We start from the raw sequence: 21,235 nt of genomic DNA, 5'->3' as shown, positions 1-21,235 counted from the left end.
ACCTTGGATATATTTACTTGTGGCTTTTAAGAACCTGGATGAATGCTGAGTGAGAGGAATGAACCCAGCCCAATCAACAGAAAGAGGGTGCATGGAGTCACTCGTTGAATTAGCACAGAAATTAGTAAATAACAGAAATAATAGAAACAAACACAATTCATGCAAGCTGTTAGGATAAAGAATATGCTCAGCTGAAATTCCTCGTGGACCACTCCAGCAGGGCTGAGGACTCCATCATTAAATGGTGTTTCCTCAGAGGGTCTGACCTCCACACCTCCCTCCCTCCCACCCAGCAGGCACCGACCATTCCTGCCTGGGACTGAGCCCTCTCCAGCTGTATCGTGAAATAACTGAGGGAAGAGAAATTGGACCTTTTACCCCCACGCTGGCTCCCTGCAGCCCCAGCCAGAGCAGCCTTCCTCCACACCCTCCTCTCCTTTTGAAAGGCAGGACAACAACAAATGAAAGGAGGGACAACAACAATAACAAACCACTGCTGCCAACAGCAAGGTCTGCACACAGGCTACTCGCTGTGGTAGTCTTGTGGCAAGGAGAAGGCACAACAAGGGTCACTGACACTGCAGAACTCTGTAAAATCTGATTTTTCTGATCATTTCAGAGGAGCTTGTTGCATTGGGGCAGCAGCTGCAGAGGCTGCAATGCCTCCATTTTTTGTGCTGCGTTTTACAGTGAACATTATGCACCCAACATCTGCATTTCACAGCAGACACTGTACCCCCACATCTGCATTTCACAGCAGACGTGTACCAATGTGCAACAGCAAGGAGGAATCCCAGGGCTGCACTTTGGGTGGTTTTGGCCTGTTTCTGCTGTGTGAGAGCTGTGGGGTCTCCAGGGGCGGTGGGAACACCTCGGTGTGTAACCCCTCCTCTCTCCCTGCCTCTCCCCTCCCTCTGTGCTGTCTGCAGAAAGCCGACCTGGCCGTGGCTCCCCTGACCATCACTCACGTCCGGGAGAAAGCCATCGACTTCTCCAAGCCCTTCATGACCCTGGGGGTCAGCATCCTCTACAGGAAGCCCAACGGGACCAACCCCAGCGTGTTCTCCTTCCTGAACCCTCTCTCCCCTGACATCTGGATGTACATCCTCCTCGCCTACCTGGGGGTCAGCTGTGTGCTCTTTGTCATCGCCAGGTAAGGGGACGCTGGTCCCCTGCTGGGAGCTGCAGCATCAAGTCCTTGTCACCCCTGAGGTCCCCTCTGCTCCATCACCATGGGCTGGCTGCTCCCTTTCACAACACTCACAGTATGAAAGAATTTTAAAATGGGTTTTCTTTCGTGGTTTCAGAAATTTTGCAGCCTTTCCATCTCACCAGCACCTCCAGGGGTATGAGGGGCAGCTCTGCTCTGTATCACTGTCCATTCATGCTCCTGTTTGGTCACTGCTCACGCCCTTCCCAGCCTCTCCCGGGTCCTGAGCTCCCATCTCCCATCCCATTTTCACACAAACCTCTCCCTATATCAAAAGAAAGGATCCGTTGCTACGGATCAGACAATGTGTCTGTTTGTGAAATTAATATGCATCTAATTAGCATGTTTAAATCCTCTATGTTTAAAGGCAGAATTTGCATACATTTGCATGTCTTGTAAATTCCGCGGGGCCTTTGATGAGGCACAGCCCAGGATTGCTCTCAATCCATGTTCTCACCTTTTCAAATCAAAACAAAGCTCTTGTCCCCTCCTGCAGGCACCTGCCCTCCATGACCACACACAGCCCTCGATGGAATATTTTGCATTAACACCACGTCCAGGAAGGATTCTTCAGCCCACTCTGCAGTTTGATTTCTCATTATCCCCTGTTGAATTTACACCAGTGGGGATCTCAAAACTCTCCCTGCTGCCCTGGTCTGGGGGTCCACGCAGACCCTCTTCCCCAAGGTTTGCTGTGCTCCACCTTCCTGGGGGCATCCCCCAGAAACCTTCCTCCCTCATCTGCTGATATTAGAGAGCCAAAGGAGAGCTGAGATACAGAACTGGAGCAAGCAGACTCCATTAACCCTGATGGTACAACAAATCTACAATTTCCAGCATCCCTCAGGTCCAGAGGGGCGTTTAGAGCAGATTTCCTGCCTTCACTCTGTCATATCCTAATTACACAGAGCAGCAGAGCGAGCTGGGCGTGAGTGCTGCGAGCACCTGCAGTGCTCACATTAGAGTTTGGTTTTTTCCAGCTCATAATGACCAGATCCAGCCCAAATTGTCCAGACCCCACTTTCAAAGCGTGTTAAACGTGCAAATTGTCTCTGCACATGAAACACTGCAGAAAGGGTGAAGGAAATGCTGGGACAGGTCCTGATGTGAAGTCCCTCAGTCACCACCTTGCACAAACAGGGGTATCTGTCCAAGCATGGCCTTGGCTTTTGGCTGATGCTGAAGGATGAAAACCTGAAGAACTGTGGCTTTGTCTCAGGTTTTATTCTGAAATAAGCCTCAGCATCTCTCTGCAGCACATCAATTATGACAGAACAATTTTTCCCTATCAGGCCATTCTTTGGACTAAATTAAAGACATAAAATATTGCAGTTGCAGTTTCTTTTTCACGTTTTCTCTTTACATTTCTTCTGTCATCCTATTCTTTCAAAGAACAACACGTATTCAGGGTAATTAAAATTCTGCAGGAATTTTGTTTTAACACATAGGTATGGAAAACAAGAGGTTTCACAGGGAAAATATTTATTGCATTCAGAAGTAATGGAAACAATATCTGCTGTTGACCCCAGCAAGGCCTCTGAAATCCAATTCTCAGAAGAAAACCACAATCAAAATAGAAAAGCCTTAATTCACAGACATGAGTCTTCTGAACTAGGCACCAGAGCCCTCTGCTCAAGCCATAACCATAGGTCAATGCCACTTAAAACAGACTCAGGAAGTATTTAGAGGCAGGCAAAGGATGGATTTGGTTCATCTGTCATTTTAATCAGTTTTTCTTTGCTATTGATGGAGCCCCTGCTCCCAACCCCCAACCCCCAGAGAGCCACCAACGCTGGCTGTCCCCACAGCTCCGTGGGATGATGTGTTGGAGGCTGTGGTGCCTGAACTGTCCCCTGTCCTGGGGCTCACACAGCCCCCAAATGCCACCAAACCCCTCTGGCTGTGTGGCAGGCAGGGTGGGTTTAATCTCCATCCCAACTGCAGCGAGGACTGGGTCGTCCACTGAAATTTTCTCTGGAGACGCAATTGAGACTCAAAAATATTTTGTGTTCAATCTTTTAAACCTCTTCAAAATGCTTCAATTTCCCTGCCAAAAAGCCAGCAGAGACAGGAGAATGATCCCAGTTTTGATGAGATATTTCTCAGAGCCCACTGTGCATGTGAGGACGAGGGAAGCCAGCCACGGAGAATCCTGAGTTCCCCCTTGATTGGAGCTCTGGCTGTACAGGGTCAACGAGCTCCTCTCCCTCCTTCCTTTGTTACCTCTTGCTTCCACTAATGGTTTTCCTGCTCAAGCACAGGAGGCTGTGGCTGCTTTGCACATTTCTGAATATTTCTCTGCCATTTGAGCTGCACCAGTAGGTTTTCACTCAGACCTTGAAGTCCTCCAGCGTGTCATCTTGCCAGGCTCATTGATCTCAGCCATTCCCTTTCTTTTTCATCGTCTTTCATTGGCAGCCCAAGAAAGTTTTAATCTAATTCCTGAACTCTGGCTTTATCTGACAGAAAGGACCAAGGCACCATCCTTTACCCACCTCTGGTGTGAATTTATAGCAAATTCCAAGGAATAAGCAGCATAGAAAGCCAGGTCTGAGTTCAGCCTGGTTGTTGTTTCCTTGCTGATTTCCTCTGATTTAGAGAGCAGAGGAGGGTGAGCAGCAAGGACAGCCCAACCATTACCTGGATGAACAAGCAGCAGTGTCAGGGTGCAGCCTCAGCACGAGCCACACCCCAAACCCAGCCCAGAGAACGGTGAGATAAACCAGGGAGGAAAGGAGAGATCATTGGGCTGTACCTTGAAGGTGGAAAACAGAAGCAAAAAGTGGGACAGCTGTGCCCAGGGTGATCTTTCCTAAAGCCACAGAGCCGTGGGCTGTGCCTGGTCCATCCTCAGCCATGGTTTTCCCCACGGACCCCTCCCATGCTTGGCTGCTCCAGGACCACGGCTCTGCTCTGACACGTGCCCAGGGCAGGCCCCAGTGCCAGGAGGTTCCTGGCACAGAGCTGGGGCCCTTCTCCAAACACATCCCAGTGTCTGAGAGAGGGCACCCCTGGAACCAAGCCACGAGCCGGCTCCTTGGGTGGTGGAGAATTGCATCTGGTGGAGAATTACAGAGGGAAGCATCTCCTGATACAGGCTGTGGGCTGGGCTTTGAGAAGGGGCTGTTGTGAATCTCCAGGGATTCCAGAAGGAAGCGGAGATGATAATTAATGCCTGGTTCAAAAGCAATTATACCAATTATGTTTTTAATTTAATCTCTGCAAAATTTGGGACTCTCAGAAAATGTAAATAAACAGCTCTAAAAATATTAGCATCTCTCCTGTTGAGCATCCTCCCCAGATCCCGGCTAAATGAGCTCCTTCCCGGCAGTGCTTGCCTGCCAATCTTGGGCAGAATTTGCAGAGATATTCCCAGGAAATTCCCTCAGTCCTGCTCAAGAACTACAGAGCCATCCATGGAAATTCATCCCCACAGGGAAGAAGTTTGTCCCACTACCCACCACAGGGCCAATCCACAGTGAACTGTCACCACATTCCAGCGTTCTGGCAGTGCCCTGACTGAGCCAAACTCCTGCTCGTCAGGATGGTGGAAGGTTCTACTTCTCAGTGACCTAAATCCCACCCTGATTCCCATGTGCAGTTGATGGGACAATCTCCTGAAATGGCAGTTTGTCCCTGCTGTTGCTGCAGAATGACCGAGACTTCTCCCCTCAGTCAATCAAAAATGCCATTTTTTCCCACTTTTTTGAACTGTTACATACAAGAGGTCACATGTCTGGATGCCATCCCATCCCATCCCATCCCATCCCACCCCACCCCATCCCATCCCATCCCACCCCATCCCATCCCATCCCATCCCATCCCATCCCACCCCATCCCATCCCATCCCATCCCATCCCATCCCATCCCATCCCATCCCATCCCATCCCATCCCATCCCATCCCATCCCATCCCATCCCATCCCATCCCATCCCATCCCATCCCATCCCATCCCATCCCATCCCACTCCACCATCGCATGCTCTGGGTGCTGTTGTAGGACACGGTTGAAGAGATGATCCAGAGTGACCAAAGGCTCTGGAGAAGCCACCTGAGACACCTCAGGAGGACTTGGCCTCCCTGGTCTCTGCTCTCCAGAATGCAGGGCACACACTCAGAGCTGTGTGGGTGACTTGAGCTGAATTTGTCTTTTCCTCTCTAAAGCTGTGCACCAGAGGATCAGAAGCCCCTGCACAGCAGCACCAGAGGCACTGAGGTTCCTTTTTTCCAGTTCCTTTAGGGTCTTGTCCTGCCACATCTGGACTAATGGACGCCTTAAGATTTTAGCCTTTATATTTTTCAAATCCCGTACTGCTTTAGTGTATAACTCTAAAATCCATGTAGAGTGTTAGTTACTGTCTTCACCTTTTGGTCAGACAAAAAATTCCTCCAGGCCTGAGATCCAAGGACAACTCACTTCCTCAGGCCCCAAAAAATATAAACAAAAGTGAACTGGGAGGGGAGCAAGCTGGGGGAATATGAATTCATTTCCTGAATCTGTAATTGGAGGATTAACTCCTGATAAGTAAATGGACCAAATTTAAATCTGTCTGAAAAACTCATGACCATTGTCCATGTTGGGTGTAGCCTCTGGGAGGCTCTGACTGCCCAAGGTGCATCTGTTGAAAGCCCTTAACAAATACCTGCTTTTGTTTTCTTAGCCTTGTCCAGCCTCTGTCCTGGGAGCCCCTCCAAGGCACCCTAACGAGTTCTGGTTTCCGTGTGTGCCGCAGGTTCAGCCCCTACGAGTGGTACGACGCCCACCCCTGCAACCCGGGCTCCGACATCGTGGAGAACAACTTCACCCTCCTCAACAGCTTCTGGTTCGGGATGGGGGCGCTGATGCAGCAAGGTAGGGTGGCACCCACCTGCTGTTAGGGCTTTTTTAATTGAAATTGAGTTTTGGTGGCAGCCCCTCCTGCGGCTCCGTGCTCAGAGGAGGAGCAGTGCCTTCATCTCCCTCAGCTGCTTCACTCACCCACATCCCACAGACTCTGCAAATTCCTGTTTCTGTTCATTCAGGGCATTTGTTCAGCTTCAGGATCTCTCACCTGTCTCTCTCTCTGTTCTAAAGCGAGTTTTCCAGCACACAGGGTGCCTTGCCCTCTGCTCCATGCCCATTTTTCCCCTCCCCTGGTCATTCTGAGCACTGTGAGATGCCCTGAAGCTGCCCCAGCCCAGGGCAGAGGTGAGGAGCTGCCCTGGGAGCCTCTGCCCAGCAGCCCCTCAGGAGAGCTGTCAGTGGCACTGGCGTGAGCCACCACAGTCACAGGGCCCTCAGGAACGGGGCAGGGATGGGATTACACCCCTGAGTGTGAATGGAACGGAGAGATGGAATGAACAGAATAAATCTGCTCAGAAGGCAGCAGGGGGGGAGCTTGGGAGCAGCTCTGAATAAGGAACAAAAATCAGCTGTGATCTAATTGCAGAAAACCCAGGAATAGAAATAAGTGGAAAATGTCAAACATTTGTCACACTTTAATTTACCGTGTATCAGTGGTTATATCCAGAGAGCAAAAGAAGCACAGCCCCAGCTCAGTGGCAGGCACAGAGCTCCTGCTCCGAGCTCCACTGCTGCCTGTAATAGAGATTCCTGCTGGATCTCAGCTGCCCTCATGGACAGTGACAGTTCCCAGCAAGGCGGTTTAGCAGGATGAATCATCCCTCTTATCAGATGCTGATAAATGAAAAGAGCTATATTCTTTTTAACTCAATTCTGCATCTGAGAAGAAAAATATTTCAAAGCCAGGCTGATGTCACAGCATCCAATGCATCAAAGGGCCGGAGATGGAAGAGGGAAGAAGCAGGATCTTGAGGAGAACCAAAGCACCCTCAAAATCCAGGACTCCTCCTCTTCCTGGTGTCTCCTTGCTGCACTCTGAAGGGAGGAAAACTACACCCCATGCTCTGCTTTGATGCCACGCTGCCTAAAATTGCTTTGCAAAGCCCAATCTTTGTTGCACATTCCAGGCTGATAAATCCTCTGAGCACAGCTGTTTCAAACCCAAAGCTCTTGCCTGGCTTTAAAAGGTGTTTGGGGTGATTACAAAAATAGCACAACCCATTTAGCCCTTCATGCCTGCTCAATAAAAGTCATTCCAGACCCACTACACCTTTTATGCTGTAACATCTCCTGCTTCCCCACTTCTGGCTGGCATTCAAAGCCCTGGACCCTGATAGTTTCTTTCTCTGGGTGTTTGATTTTTTTTTTAAACCTTGTGTATTTGAACACATTCCCCAGACTGAGTCTTTTGAAAATAATCTGTATAAAAGCAAAGCCCTTTTTAAATGGCAGAACAAAACACTCATAAAAGTTCATAAATAGCTTGCTATTTAAATCTCATAAAAGCAGCCCAGTTAATTACTTCAGTTTGGATGTTTCCTGTAAATTGGGCACTGTACCCAGGGTCAGTAATCAAGGAAGAGGGTTTTTCTGCAAATGCTACAAAAACCCCACTGATGTCCTCGCATGCAAGATGTCTGGATAATTTCCCCCAAAATGAGTTGGCTTTAATTGCATAGCTGAAGCAGTTTTGACAGCGATACCTGATCGTTTATATATATGTGTATATAAAATGTAAATATAGATATATAAAACGTGTTCTTTCCCTCTCTTTCCTCTCCCCTGCCTCCCCTGTCCCACCCCAGGCTCGGAGCTGATGCCCAAAGCCCTGTCTACACGGATCATTGGTGGCATATGGTGGTTCTTCACCCTAATTATCATCTCGTCCTACACGGCCAACCTTGCGGCCTTCCTGACGGTGGAGAGGATGGAGTCCCCCATCGACTCGGCAGATGACTTGGCAAAGCAGACAAAAATAGAGTATGGAGCAGTGAAGGATGGAGCTACCATGACCTTCTTCAAGGTGAGACCAGGCAGAGGCTTTCTACCTTCCAGGCAGAGGAGCCAACGGGAGCCAGGACAAAGATCCAAAGGCAGAAACCCTCCCAAGCCGCCCCTGCTGCTCTTGCCACAGCTCCTTCAGTCTCACATCTTGCCCAGACTGACACTGTCGCTCACCTGAGTCCCACCAAGGTTAAATCCCCCTCCCTGTTGTTAACTGGAGTCACAGTTACAAAATTAAACTGGTTTTACAGTTTTGCAGCCTGTTTTACAGACACCCTAAAACGTAGCATGTGCCAAAGTGCAGCTCGTATTAAAGCACTGCAGAAAAATCTTACACTCCCTAAAGCATCTTCCTAATTTCCACATCTGACCCATCCAGCTTCTTCCTTGCCCCTGCCAGCACAGCCCCATGGAGCCCCCAGGCTGATCCTTCAGGAGCAAAGAGAGCCCAAATGAAATCCACAGCTGGACAGATGTTGCAAAGTGCCCTCTCTGACCAGTATTTTTTACAGCTGAAATATCTTTCTTGTCCTTCAGGTATTCATATCAATGTAATCCAGTTTTATTAACCTCTGAGATCCAGGGCAAGGTAACACTACCAGAGCATCACAATCCAATTGCATTAATTTATTCTATTTAAAGCATAATTAAATTCAGAAGTCAGTCAGATTCCACCATAGCCTCAAAAATAGAAAGAAACTGAGAGACGTAAAATGACCTTTAAAACCACTGCTGGCCTGTAAAAACCCAGTTTAAAAAGAGAGAGAATAAAGGAGTAGAAATGAGAGATGATTAAGGAATTATCACCCTGGCAAGGAAAGGAGCCCAAAGGAGGATCCCAGGCTTTGGCTCAGGAATGGGAGCTGGCTCCCACGCACCTCCACCACCCTAATGCAGAAGGAAATTCATGTGACTGACGCAGTTCAGGCTTTACCAAGCTTGTGCCTGGTGCTGCAAGATTTGAGCACGCACAGGGTGATGGCAGCTTGACGAGGCCTCAGTGGTTTAATTGGCAAGGCTCATTAAAAGAAGCCACTATGCTGGATTTTAATAATATAGAGAGCATTGCTCCTGTGCAACTTCCCTTGGCTCTGATCTGGCTGAGAAGCCACTGTCCTGCCTGAGTCTGTGTCCTGACTCTGACAGGCAGCAGCAGAGGGTGATAAAGAACCACGGAGGGGTTGGTTTGATCTTTAACAGCTCTGGGAATGCCCAGTTTGCCTCTGCCACGGAGCTGGTCCATGCAGTGCTGTCCATGGCACAGCCAGATGCCTGGTGGTGCCTTCCAAAGCCGTATAAACCTGGAAGAGCCAGCAGGGAAAGGCAGGCTGTAACTGTGTGCTTTAACTGCGCTTTCCAACACCAGTTTTATACAGGAATAAAAGGAAACTGTCTCTTTTAACAATCATCAGGACACGGTATATTTATTGCTTCATATCATTATCCATCAGAATCATACTTCAGGCTTCTAACAGCCTTGGCATGGTTTATTGATGCAGCATATTTTCCTTTTCCTTTTTATTATCACTGTTGTATGGAGATGAATTCTCAGGACTGTCCCTTCTGACAAGCTGCTGGAGCAGTGCAGTGCCCACGTGGGATGCTCTGTTCACTTGTCCTTCGTGCACAGAGGGACATGGCAGAGGCAGGATTTCCCCCAGCCCCCAGCAGGGTCTTTGTGCTCGACTGGGTAATTCCTGTGGTGGCTCAGGTTCAGCTGCTGTGGCAGTGCCACCTCTGTGGGGACACCTGGCACAGCACAGAGCTCCAGGGGCCAGCTGAGGATCCACCCACCCTCAGATGGGAGAGCAGCCCATGGCTTCCCTTCTCTTCCTCTGCTCTGCTCCAGGGGACACAAACCCACACCAGCCGTGGCTCCTGAAGCGCTCCTGCAGCTCCAGACCCTGAGCACTGCAGCAGCCCTGAACACGCTGTCACTGCTGGGACAAAGGGCTGATGGCAGAACACAAATGAGGATCCCCCTTCTCCATGGATTACCTGCTGTATTTGACCCAAATTTCTGCCTGGCTGCTCCCCAAAGTCATTTCCCTCACAGCAGGGTCTCGCTCCTTCATTTCCCCCTGTTAAATCAGCTGCAAGTTGAGCACTCCCAGGCCCTGCAGCCCCTCTGGCAGTGCCCACCCACGCTGGAGCCCCCCAGGAATGCAGCAGGAGAGCCCCACCCCAGGCTGATCCTGGGGAGCAGTGGACAATGGAGGAAGAGGAGGGCAGATGCCTTGCAGCTGCTCCATGGGATGGTTTCCAAAGCTCTGACCAGTTCTACCCCTGTTCAGGCTGCCCAAGAGCTCGTGCAGAGCTCACCAGGGACACTGCAGAAGGTCCCAGTGGAACCAGGACACCTCTAGGACAGCCCCACCACGAGAGATGCTGCTCCCACAAAATCTGGCCCCAAGCAAACCAGCCCCAGCAAACGGGAAGAAGAGAGAGCTTTACCAACCATCTTGGCAGATTTTGACTTAATGAAAAGAACTTCTGAGAAGCTGTTTACTCCCTGGCAATGCAGATTGAGTTACAGGAATAAACATGGACCAATTAATTTAGGAACAGCCTCCAGAGTTCATTATAACTCATAAATCCTTCCCATCCTGCAGAGGATGCTGCCTCTCTGAATGGAAAGCCAGGTCTCACGTGCTCTCAGTTTGGAGTCTGGGTGTGAGTGTGTGTATGTGTGTACATAGATACTCACTCATACAGAAATGTTAAATCCTCAAGATTAAGTATCTTCAGTCGGTGGAAATCAATTTATTTTTTTCATACAGGCTGGAATTGAAAACCTTAAGCCTGAAAGTTCCTTTCTTGCCAATTTGGCTGATAAAAAAGCGTATATGTCTTGGCAAGATGCCTCGCAGGGGCTCCTCTAAACGATTCCATTAATTGATTTGGGTGACTGGCCCTGCAGAACTGCTTATTAAAGTTGGCTTCTGAGCTGTGACTCTGAAGAATGAACTCAGAGGCGTCGCCACCGCCGCCTTCGGAGGGGCTTCCACACACACATCTCATTTAGCACCAGCACGGCGTGATTAAGATGCAGAGCACAGCAGATCAAGTTCTGGTGTTATTTATCCTGAACGGATCGAGGAGGAGCTGCGCTCACATGAGTCAGGGGGAGAGATGTGAGCAGGAGTGAACCCGACCCCGCCGGGTGAGCACCAGCCCTGGATAATTAACAATATCTCCATCATTCCTGATGCCTCGGAGCTCCTGACACGGGAACTTCTCTGCCAGGAAGAAGCCAGTGTCAGACCATTTGTCTTAATGCTTCAGAGCACCCAAGCAGCTCCTCCTCATCCACCTTTGGCAGCAAAGTTGTCACTGAGGGGGACCTGGGGACCCTCCGGAGGATGTGGGGGCACAGGAGGGTCCCTTTACCCACAACCAACTGAGATATGCTTCTTTTAAGAAGCTCATAAAATTAAATTGTGAATCTCTTGAGAAGAAATTAGCACCCAGCCACAGCACAGCAAACACCAGATCAGACCAGTAACCAACCCCAGCAAGGATTTTTAAGGTAAACTGTGGTAAAATCAGGGGTCCAGCAAAATAAAATGTTTACACAAATAAAGAACACAGAAGAAACATCAGCAAAATCAACACAATTTAAGGCATTCTTTATTACTAAATTACTACTAAGATGGTTTTGCTTATTTCTAAGGTGTGGTCCTGGCTGACGACATCCAAATTCCCATCAATAATCAACACCTTTGCAGCGTGGACCAAGTACTTGAGAGGAGAAAGGGGAGAAATGAACTTTTCCTTCAACTACAAAACATGTTCTGTGGCTTAACGGGGTATGAGCCGGAGCAGGGATGCTCCTGCTGGTCCTGTGATTTGGGATCAATGACAAACAGAGCCCTCACAGCTGATTCCAGGATTAGCAAATGCTCAGCCTGTGCTGGGAACTACAGCTGGGGAATTTTCCCTTGGAAAATCAGTGTCCTAACTAGGTTTTAGAGCCTGAGATTGCCCTGACCAGCGCTGGGAGGGATCCCCCAGCTCATCTTCCCTGTTGGGGTCTCTGCCCTACACCCAGATCTCTGTCCAGCTGCTCTTTAGGCACCCCTGAGCAGCTCATTAAAATCATTAAAATATAGACAGAAGTCCCTCGGAGGGGCCTTTCTCAGCTTGAATGTGGATGCATCACCCTGAGCAGTGACCAGCAGCTCCATCCTCCTGGCCAGTCCTTGCCCAGGAATGCCCCGTCCTTGCCCAGGCATGCCCCAGGAGGAGTGCAGGGGTCGGGGTGGGCTCAAAGCAGCACAGCCACGCTGACAGATCTGGACTCTTCCTGGCATCCCAAACACAATTAAGTCCTTCCGAGCTGGTCAGCAGCAGTGATTTAAGAGAAGAAGAAAAAAGTGGTTTTTCTCTTCCAGGGAGCCCTGTCTCATGTAATTTCAGTTGCCTGAAGAGGTCCACTGCCTCATGCAAGTCCCATTTGCTTCACTAAATGCAGCCTATTGATTTTTTGCCAGTTTATTTTGCTCCGTGCTCTAAACTGGGAGAACACTGATGTTAAAAGCTCTATGTCAACACCCAAGGAGCATTAAATGCAGAAAGAGAAGAAGAGAGAGGGAGAGCCAAGGAACCCAGAGGCCTCTGATGTGAACTATATAAATGTTAAACAAGTCCTTATCAGCCAGCCGAGCACACGATTCATTTCAATTACCCATTGTAATGTACAGATATTTAATAATCCTTTTGGAGGCTACATTTCTTGCTGCTCTTTGAGGTTTGATAGATGCCACAAATCTACCTTACAGGCACTGGGCCAGGTTTTCAAGCGAGGGAGATTATCCTGCCTCTTGAATGAAGTTTGCTCCGGCACATCCACTGCTGCGCATTCATCAAGTGGATTATAACGAGCACGAGCTTTAATGGAGAAGAAATGAATCTCTGGGTATTTCAGTCAGGAGAAGGGTTAAAGGCAGAGGAACAGCCTTTGTTTGAACAGCACTGCACTACCCAGCTTTGGGGTGATGAGCTTTTGTTTAAGTTTTGCTAAGCACGCTGGAATAAAGGAGGCGGATGGGCAAAGCATTTGGAATATGAAGCATTACAAGGGACTTTCAGCTACCTCACCATTATTTGTTATGGTTTTATCAGAAGAACCTGTGCTGGCACATTTTGGGTGATGCTGAGAAAATGAGGGGGAGCTGTGGCAGCAGCGCTTGGGCTGGGCTGGGGCTCCATCTCCTGCTTTCTCATGGAAGGACAGAGACCTGTGGAGAGATAAACGACGGCTGGAATCACAGCTCTGCCGCAGCGACTCCTGGTGCAGCAGCTGCTGAGGGGCCACCCCTCATCCAGGCACAGCACTGGGACTTATCTGCCCTCTGAGTTATCAGCCAGCTCCAGGCTCGCCCAGGAGCACAATGGAGGAGGAGGTTTGGCTGGCTAAGCTGCCTCTTGTGAAATAAGAAGGCAAAAACAGATCTAGGAAAAACAAGAAATTGGGCAGAAAAAAACAGTGGCAGCAGTGGGAACACAAACCTCGATATCCAAGTGCTGCTCCAGGGCTGGTCTGAGGGAGAAGCACTGACCCACAGGAGCACTGGGACCAGCAAAGGGGCAGGAGGACAGTGCTGGAAAATCCTCCTAAACTAAAGCCAGTTCTGACCAGCAGTCTGGTCTAGTGGAAGGTGTCCCTGCCCATGGCAGCGGGGGAACAGGATGAGCTTCAAGGTCTTTCCCAACCCAAACCATTCTGGGATTCTGTGACTTTTGTGATGATTGACAGAGACAACTCAGAAGGTGGTCGTAGATAAATGGTACTTTTCAAATGTTATGGCAAGACGTAAAATAACCATCTTTCCTCTCACTCAACACATTTTCTAGGAGAAAAAAAACCATTCACATGAATAGCAAGCTAGAAAACATATTCCTTCCTTTGCAACAGAATGTCTGCTGATAGTGAAAGAATATCCATGTTTATTTTTAGCCGTAAGACAATCTTCTTGAATATCTCTGTGCTTCTGTTTATGTGGGTACGTTAAATCTGTTTGGCAGTTGCACATATCTCAGAGGAGACATGTTTCCTTGCCATGCTTGAGGAAAGACAAAAATATCATAGAGTGTGTGTAGAGAAAACCACGTCCTCCAAAATTCTCTCTGTTCTCTCTGCATGCAGAAACATTACAGGGTAAACAAATCCTGGTTAGGAAGTGAATACATTTAAGCAGATCTGCCAATGGCCTGGGAGACAAGGGAGGCTGCAGGGCTTTGGGCAGGGTCTCAGTTCCACCTCATGCACAGTGGGATGTTTGCTGCAACTCTTGTCTCTCTTTAAGGCAACATAAACCCAAACAATGTTGGGCAGTGAAGGCGTTTAAGGCAAAGTTAAATTCACTGTTGCTTCATTGTGTGGTCTGTTCTCAAGTATTATTATTATTATTAACTGAAAAGATACCAGCTTTCAGCAAATGGAGAATTCATTCTTATTTTGGGGCTGGGGGCGGGTATTTTTCCAGAAATCCAAAATTTCCACGTTTGAAAAGATGTGGGCTTTCATGAGCAGCAAGCCCACGGCACTGGTCAAAAACAACGAGGAGGGGATCCAGCGAACGCTGACGGCCGATTACGCGCTGCTGATGGAGTCCACCACCATCGAGTACATCACCCAGAGGAACTGCAACCTCACCCAGATCGGGGGGCTCATCGACACCAAAGGCTACGGCATTGGGACACCCATGGGTGAGTGACAGCTGCAGGGGGGCTGGTGACCACAAACGCAGCAGAGGCCATTAAGGTAATCCACTCCCAGCAGCAAATTTCCAAAATACCAAATTTTACAGTGTCTGCCCGTTGAGGAGAGGTCTGAACTGCTCTAACGCAAACACCTTCCCTGCTTGGTGGGATTTTTGTCCTGCTTTCCCTCTGTATATAACGTTGTTCCCATCCCCAGGGTCACCATACAGGGACAAGATCACCATCGCCATCCTGCAGCTCCAGGAGGAGGACAAGCTCCACGTCATGAAGGAGAAGTGGTGGCGGGGGAATGGCTGCCCCGAGGATGAGAACAAGGAGGCCAGTGCCCTGGGCATCCAGAACATCGGAGGGATCTTCATTGTCCTGGCAGCAGGCCTGGTGCTCTCCGTCTTCGTGGCCATGGTGGAGTTCATCTACAAGCTGCGCAAAACGGCGGAGCGCGAGCAGGTACCGAGTGATCCCCTCTGATTCTCTGCAGTGCCCTTAGCCCAGCCCTGCAGGGCTTTGCACCCCAGAGACAGGCAGGGAGGGGGCAGAGGGATCCAGCCTGGCACCCCTAAAATACCAACCCCAGAGGGTCACTGGTCTGTCCCTCTGACGGCCTCCACTGGGGGAAAGTCTCGTCTGCTCTGAGCAGGGTCGTCTGCTGCAGCAGCAGCCAGAGCAGGACACATTGGCAGGGCAGTTCAGAGCAAGCTGACAAATAAATCATTAAAATATAGACAGAAGTCCCTAGGAGGGGCCTTTCTCAGCTTGAATGTGGATGCATCACCTTGCATGTTCCAGGTGTGTCCATCCATGCCTTCTCCCCAGTTCCATTCAAAGAGGAACAAGCCAGGGCCCACCAGGAAGCCTCACACTGTTTTATTAACTCTGCCACACTCACAGACCCAGCCCATCAGTGGCTGATCAGCCTTCAGAAAACAACAGAACTGCTTTTATGTTCTCCCTTTTCCATGGGTGTCCTGGTGCAGTAAAAGGGCAATGTATGCATGACCAGAAATCAAAGCCAGCTGCCCTCATGATGGACCAGATAGAGAAGGGAAAGCTGCCCAGCAGCAGGAGGGTCAGACCCATCCGAGCCCCCCGCAGGGATCACACAGCACCAGACCTCTGGCAGCCGCCTCCAGCTCTGCCTTTGTGCAGGGTTTAGCATGTCACAGGTACAGTCCTTGCCAAGGGAGAGGGGTCAGCCAGGTGCCCACACAGCCCTGCAGAGCACAGCTGATGCCTGAAACAGCTCCAGACCTCATGGTCACCTTCTGCTGAGCCCTTCCAGCCCCGCTGCTCCCCACTGGGGGAGCAGAACACTGCAGCAGTAACAGAGTTTTGTCCCCCATGCCTTGGAGTGGCTACTTAAAACAGAGTATAGACAAGATTGAGAGAGTAAAAGCAGGTATTTATTGAAGGCACCTTCAATAAATATATTAATAGATGCACCTTGGGCAGTCAAAAGTCTCCGAGGGGCTACACCCAAACTGGACAATGGTCACGAGTTTTTCAGAGAGATCTGAGTTTGGTCTGTTTACATATCAAGGGTTAATCCTCCAATTACAGCTTCAGGTAATGAATTCAGATACCCCCAGTTTGCTCCCTCCCCAAACACATTTTTGTTTATATTTTTTGGGCCTTGAGATAGTAACATATCCTTGAGTCCCAGCCCTAGAGACGAATTGCTCTGTCCACATAAAACGGGAGAACAGTAGCTGACGGTCTATGGAGCTTTATAGCTAACACACCAAAGAACTGCAGGATAACAAATACATGAAAAAAATCATAAAAGGTAAAAATCCTAAAAGGCTAAAAGGCGTCATCCCCGCTGTCCCCAGCGCTCCTTCTGCAGCGCCATGGCCGACGAGATCCGGCTGTCGCTCACCTGCCAGCGCCGGGTCAAGCACAAGCCCCAGCCCGCCGTGATGGTGAAGACGGACGCCGTGATCAACATGCACACCTTCAACGACCGACGGCTGCCCGGCAAGGACAACATGACCTGCAACACCGGATTGGCACCCGTGTTCCCCTAGGGAACGGCACTGGGGGCGGGCGGGAGGGAAGGAATTGCGGCAGACGAGGCTGGATTGCACCCTTAACTAGGGAAGAATGGATTAAAGAACAAGGAAAAAAAAAAAAGCAAAAAAAAAAAGCCTGGTTTGTTCATTTCAAGAACAAGGCCTTTGCAACCCAGCTGCATCCATCACCGCAGAGGAGCCAGAACTTCCAAGCACGGACAGTAACGTGGGTCTTTGGGGCTTTTTGCGTTTGTTTTGTTACTTTTCATTCCTTTTTTTTTTTTTTTTTTTTTTTTTTTTAATGCTTCAATCCTCCAGGCCTCATGGAGCCCAACCACCACGCAGGAGTCTGATGTTTACACACCGAAAACACGCGGAGGTGATGCAGAGTGGAGCCAGCCCCGAGCGGGTGAGGAGGAGCCGCGAGCGCGGCTCCATCAGCACGGCAATAACCAGGAGCACTCGGTCGAGTGTGAGCACCCGGCCCACACCGACACACACAGCACATTTTGGATGCACTGTCCGGGAAAGGGAGAGGCACCCGGCCAGCACTGGGATGGTGGAGGCTGCGCCTGCCCTCCGAGCAGCTCGTGGTGACGCTCACCTCGCGGCTGTGCTGGCCGCAGCCATCCGGAGAGGGACATCCACGTGGTGGCAGAAGGTGACACGCGTCCCTCAGCAGATCCAGGGCAGCTGACTGGGAAGGGAAGGTGAGACTGAAACGGACCCAAGCTCCAGGGAGGGCACAGCGTGGCACGCACAGGATCTCCGAGTGACAGCACCCACAGTCCCCGTGCCGAGCTCCAGCCCAAGCCCAGGGTGACACCGTCATCTCCAGGTCCTCAGCTCTGTCTCTACTCTTCCTGCAAAGTTCTGTCTCTCCTGCAGAGAAGCACAGGAAGCAACCAGATCCACAGGCTCCAGCAGTGGCAGGAGCAGAGCTGCTCCCAAGAGCCAAAAGCACCAATTTCCATGAAATTCAGCAGTGCTGAGCTGCAGCTCCACACGGGGAGGGGACTGTGGGCCTGGTTTAGGACTAAGTGCTCTCATGGCATCAAGGACCTGAAAGATGAATCTCAGCCAGGGTTGACCTGGAAGGAGCAGAGCCAAGCCTGGGATCCCTCCTGCTCTGACCATGAACTGCCACCCCTCAGGCAGCCTCTCCATGGGATTTAAGCAAACACACACTAAAATGTTTTTAAGGAATCTTCCATGAATTGTCTTCTTATTTTCAGGTTGCTTAACCCAGAAGGTTGGTCCTGCAGATGAATTTAGGCAGAATTACCAAAGACCCCTCTGCTGACCTAAGGTAACACTCGAGTAACGTCCCTCAGCTCCGTCCCTGCCAGGGGATGTCCCACGGGCAGCCAGTGGGACACTGTGGATTCATTCACAAAATTAAACAAATGGAAATCCCTCTGCCCACTCTAACCCGGAAAGCCACACGTGTGATGCAAAGGTGCTTAAAAGCTCTGATTTAAACAGCAGTGGTGGAGAAAACAGCAACGCCCTTCCCCTGCAGGGCTACGAGGGACAGCGACCTGCAGCAGGGATGTGGAGGGCAGGTGGGGCAGGGATGGAGCAGCCAGGACCTGAGCTCTGCACCCAGAGCTTTGCTCTGTGCCATGGGTGCAGAGGGTGCTGAGGCCACTGCAGGAACTGAGCCCCTTTGCCCTCCTGAGCTGCAGGGCCATTCTGGAAAGTTTATCCTCGCCCAAAGGAACAAACCTCTCTGTAGCTGATTTCAGATTTTTCCCCACCTGTTCCTCTCCATGCTCAGTGGGGAAGGTTGTCTCAAGCTGAGCAGAATTAGCAGATTAGCTCAAGGGGGAAGAGCTGCTCCCCCACCCCATCACGGAACACAGTTTGTCTTTATTTTCCTTTTTCCACGATGTAAAGAAACAACAGAGGGGCCCCAAACAAACCCAGGTGATTTGTCATACTTTGACTCAAGTAAAGATATGCAAGGATTTTACATTCATTTTCACCTTTTCACAAAAAACGTGAAAAATTAGGGATGAAAGGTATCAATGCAATGGCCATCAGATTCTTAATAGTTTGCTGCCCAAATACCTTGAGCAGAAGACAAGACTGAAGTGTGGGGCAGCTTCCCAAAGCTAATGACATGCTTTCTTTATTCCTTTGCAAATCCCTAGGCTTGTCAGAGTAGTAGAATTCATGTTTTCCTTGTGGATTTCTAAGCTCTAAAAAAAAAAGCAGAGATGAAAACAAAGCCTGAAACCGGCTTTAAATGTCCAGAGAGTAAAATACCACGGAAATCAGCATTCGTTTTGCTTCTTGGCAGGTTTTTTAAAAAATAAATAAATATTGCTGATACCACAAACCCCATTTATTTATTGACACCAGCCTGATCTGATTTTACTCACAAACATGACAGGTGAGCATCTGGAATTTCTGGTGTACTGCCAGGCAGATCAAACCCTGCAGATGAACTTTTTCCTCCCATCCCTACTCCCCTAAACCAGCCACGAGCTGCAGCCAAATTCCTGCATCTACATCGTGGCTTTGTGTTGGAGTTTTGCTCATTGGAACGCCTGACATCCAACAAGGGAACATCCAAACAAGGCAGAGGAGCTGCTGGGACCCCAGCCCGGCGCAGACCCTTCCCCCTGGCCCCCGCTCACTGTGACCTGAGGGGACAATGCCAGCCCTCAGCCTTCCTGTGGGGCCCGGGGGCAGCTCAGCCAGGAGAGCTCTGGAGCCTCCCCGGGTGCTCCTGGAGCACAAAGCCATGCCAGAGGAGGAGCAGCCAGGCCAAAGCCCCACAGCCACGTGTTGGGAGACTCGGGAAGGGACAGACCCCATGGCAAAGCCTCAAAGCCTTCGGTGAGCTCCGTGCCCTGGTTGGGACTAGCAGCAACTCACATCTGACTTCCAACGCTGTTTAACTCGGTTCCTTTCTTCACTTGGGCAGAGGGACTGGAAAACTGAGGAGGAAATACAGGAAAAGCGGGTTTGGGTTATTAAACTGTATCTAAACTGTTGTCACCTCGGCTCACCGCCCCTTTGTCACTTGCTTTTTCCCAACTCTCTCATGAGACAGAGCAGGGACAGCCAGCAACTTCTCTTGATGCCTTGGGAAGGCTGACCTGGAACAGAGACTGGACAGAGCTAGAGAATAAAGTAGGTATTTATTAAAAGGCCTTTAAGGATACACCTTGGGCAGTAAAAAGAGCCTGGCCAGGGCTACACCCAAAGTGGACCCAAAATGATCACAAAAGGGACGACTGCTCACAAGGTCTCACATTTTTATAAGTTTTGGTCCATTTGCATATTGGGGTTTAATTGTCCAATTAAAGCTTCAGATGATGAAGTCTCATCCATCTTGTTTTCCCTCTTCAGTCCACCGTTGTTTGTGCTTTTGGGCCTGAAAACTTGTACCCGTTGTCCTTGGTCTCCAGTAGAAAAAGGATTTGTTTTGTGTCCCTGCTCTGTGCAGAGCTGAGTGACCCTGACTGTGAGCTCAGAGCTGCACCCCTGGGCAGCACAGAACCTGAAATACACGGAATTAAAACTTAAGGCATCACCCTGGGGTGGATTTTCTATTTGGAGTCAACCAACAGCACGTGTCAGGTCCGATGTCGAGGGGACAGACACAGAGAGAGATGGAATATGCAAAGAGGAAGCAGCTCCTGGGCACCCCCTGCTCCACCTCAGTGCTGGGAGCAGGACTGGGTGCCAGCACAGAGGTTTCTGGACAGGTGACAGCAAAGGGACATCGTGGATCCTGGTGGCTTCACACAGTGCTCACCCCAGCACCCAGTGACCGTGGGCTACAGCAGTCCCCAGAGTGCTCAGAGCTGGCAGGGCAGGGGCACTCCCAGGCATTGGCATCATGAGCCCTCTGCTCTGTACCTTACTTTGACATGTTTCTCAAAAAAAGAAAAGAAAAAAAAAAAAAAAAACCAACAAAAAGAAAAAAAAAAAAAACAACAAAAAAAAATCAGAAAAGGGTGGGAAAAAGGAAAAAATATTCTCTGTGACATTCAGGGGATTTTCCTTTGTGGACATGCAGAATTTCTATGAATATAGTTTTTTGTAAACATTTTGTAACAATTTTGGTTTCATAGTAACTGTGTTACTTGCTGATCATTCTAGGCTGATGTAAATACAATTTCCAAAAAATAAAAAAGAAAAAAAAAAGAAAAAATTCCGATTATTTTCCTTTTTAAGACACTGTGATATATCAAAGTGCACAGTTTGCTGTATGAAGTAATATGGTTTTAAATTTTAAATAAATAATTTCTAGAAAATAATGACGTTTATGCCTGTTTATGCTCAATATCTCCCTTCCTTCTTGCTCAGGTTCTGTCCCAAACTCAGACTGTTTAACAACATCCCAATTTTATTAGCCATAAAGCTGATGATGACAAAAACAGCCCTCAAATGAACCCAAACACCTGGGAAATGGTGGGAAAAGCTC

General features: G+C 49.4%; 1 protein-coding gene across 2 annotated transcripts in view; it reads left to right on the top strand.

Moving 5' to 3' along the window:
- The window catches only part of GRIK3 (glutamate ionotropic receptor kainate type subunit 3), a 117,506-nt gene extending 96,778 nt beyond the window's left edge, over positions 1-20,728 (top strand). Inside the window, exons 11-16 of one of the 2 annotated variants that reach the window (XM_063419089.1) lie at positions 930-1,153; positions 5,943-6,061; positions 7,858-8,075; positions 14,545-14,767; positions 14,979-15,229; positions 17,110-20,728. In XM_063419089.1, coding sequence (XP_063275159.1) covers positions 930-1,153; positions 5,943-6,061; positions 7,858-8,075; positions 14,545-14,767; positions 14,979-15,229; positions 17,110-17,388 — 1,314 coding nt within the window. In that variant the 3' untranslated portion in view covers positions 17,389-20,728. Of the gene's footprint in view, positions 1-929; positions 1,154-5,942; positions 6,062-7,857; positions 8,076-14,544; positions 14,768-14,978; positions 15,230-16,611; positions 16,896-17,109 lie in introns of those variants that run through there. The other variant, XM_063419091.1, reaches the window with a different exon arrangement.
- Positions 20,729-21,235: the final 507 nt, after the last annotated feature.

Source organism: Prinia subflava, chromosome 24 (genome assembly GCF_021018805.1).
Source record: "Prinia subflava isolate CZ2003 ecotype Zambia chromosome 24, Cam_Psub_1.2, whole genome shotgun sequence".
Taxonomy (NCBI): Eukaryota; Metazoa; Chordata; class Aves; order Passeriformes; family Cisticolidae; genus Prinia; species Prinia subflava.
This window is presented reverse-complemented; position numbering and strand designations above follow the sequence as displayed.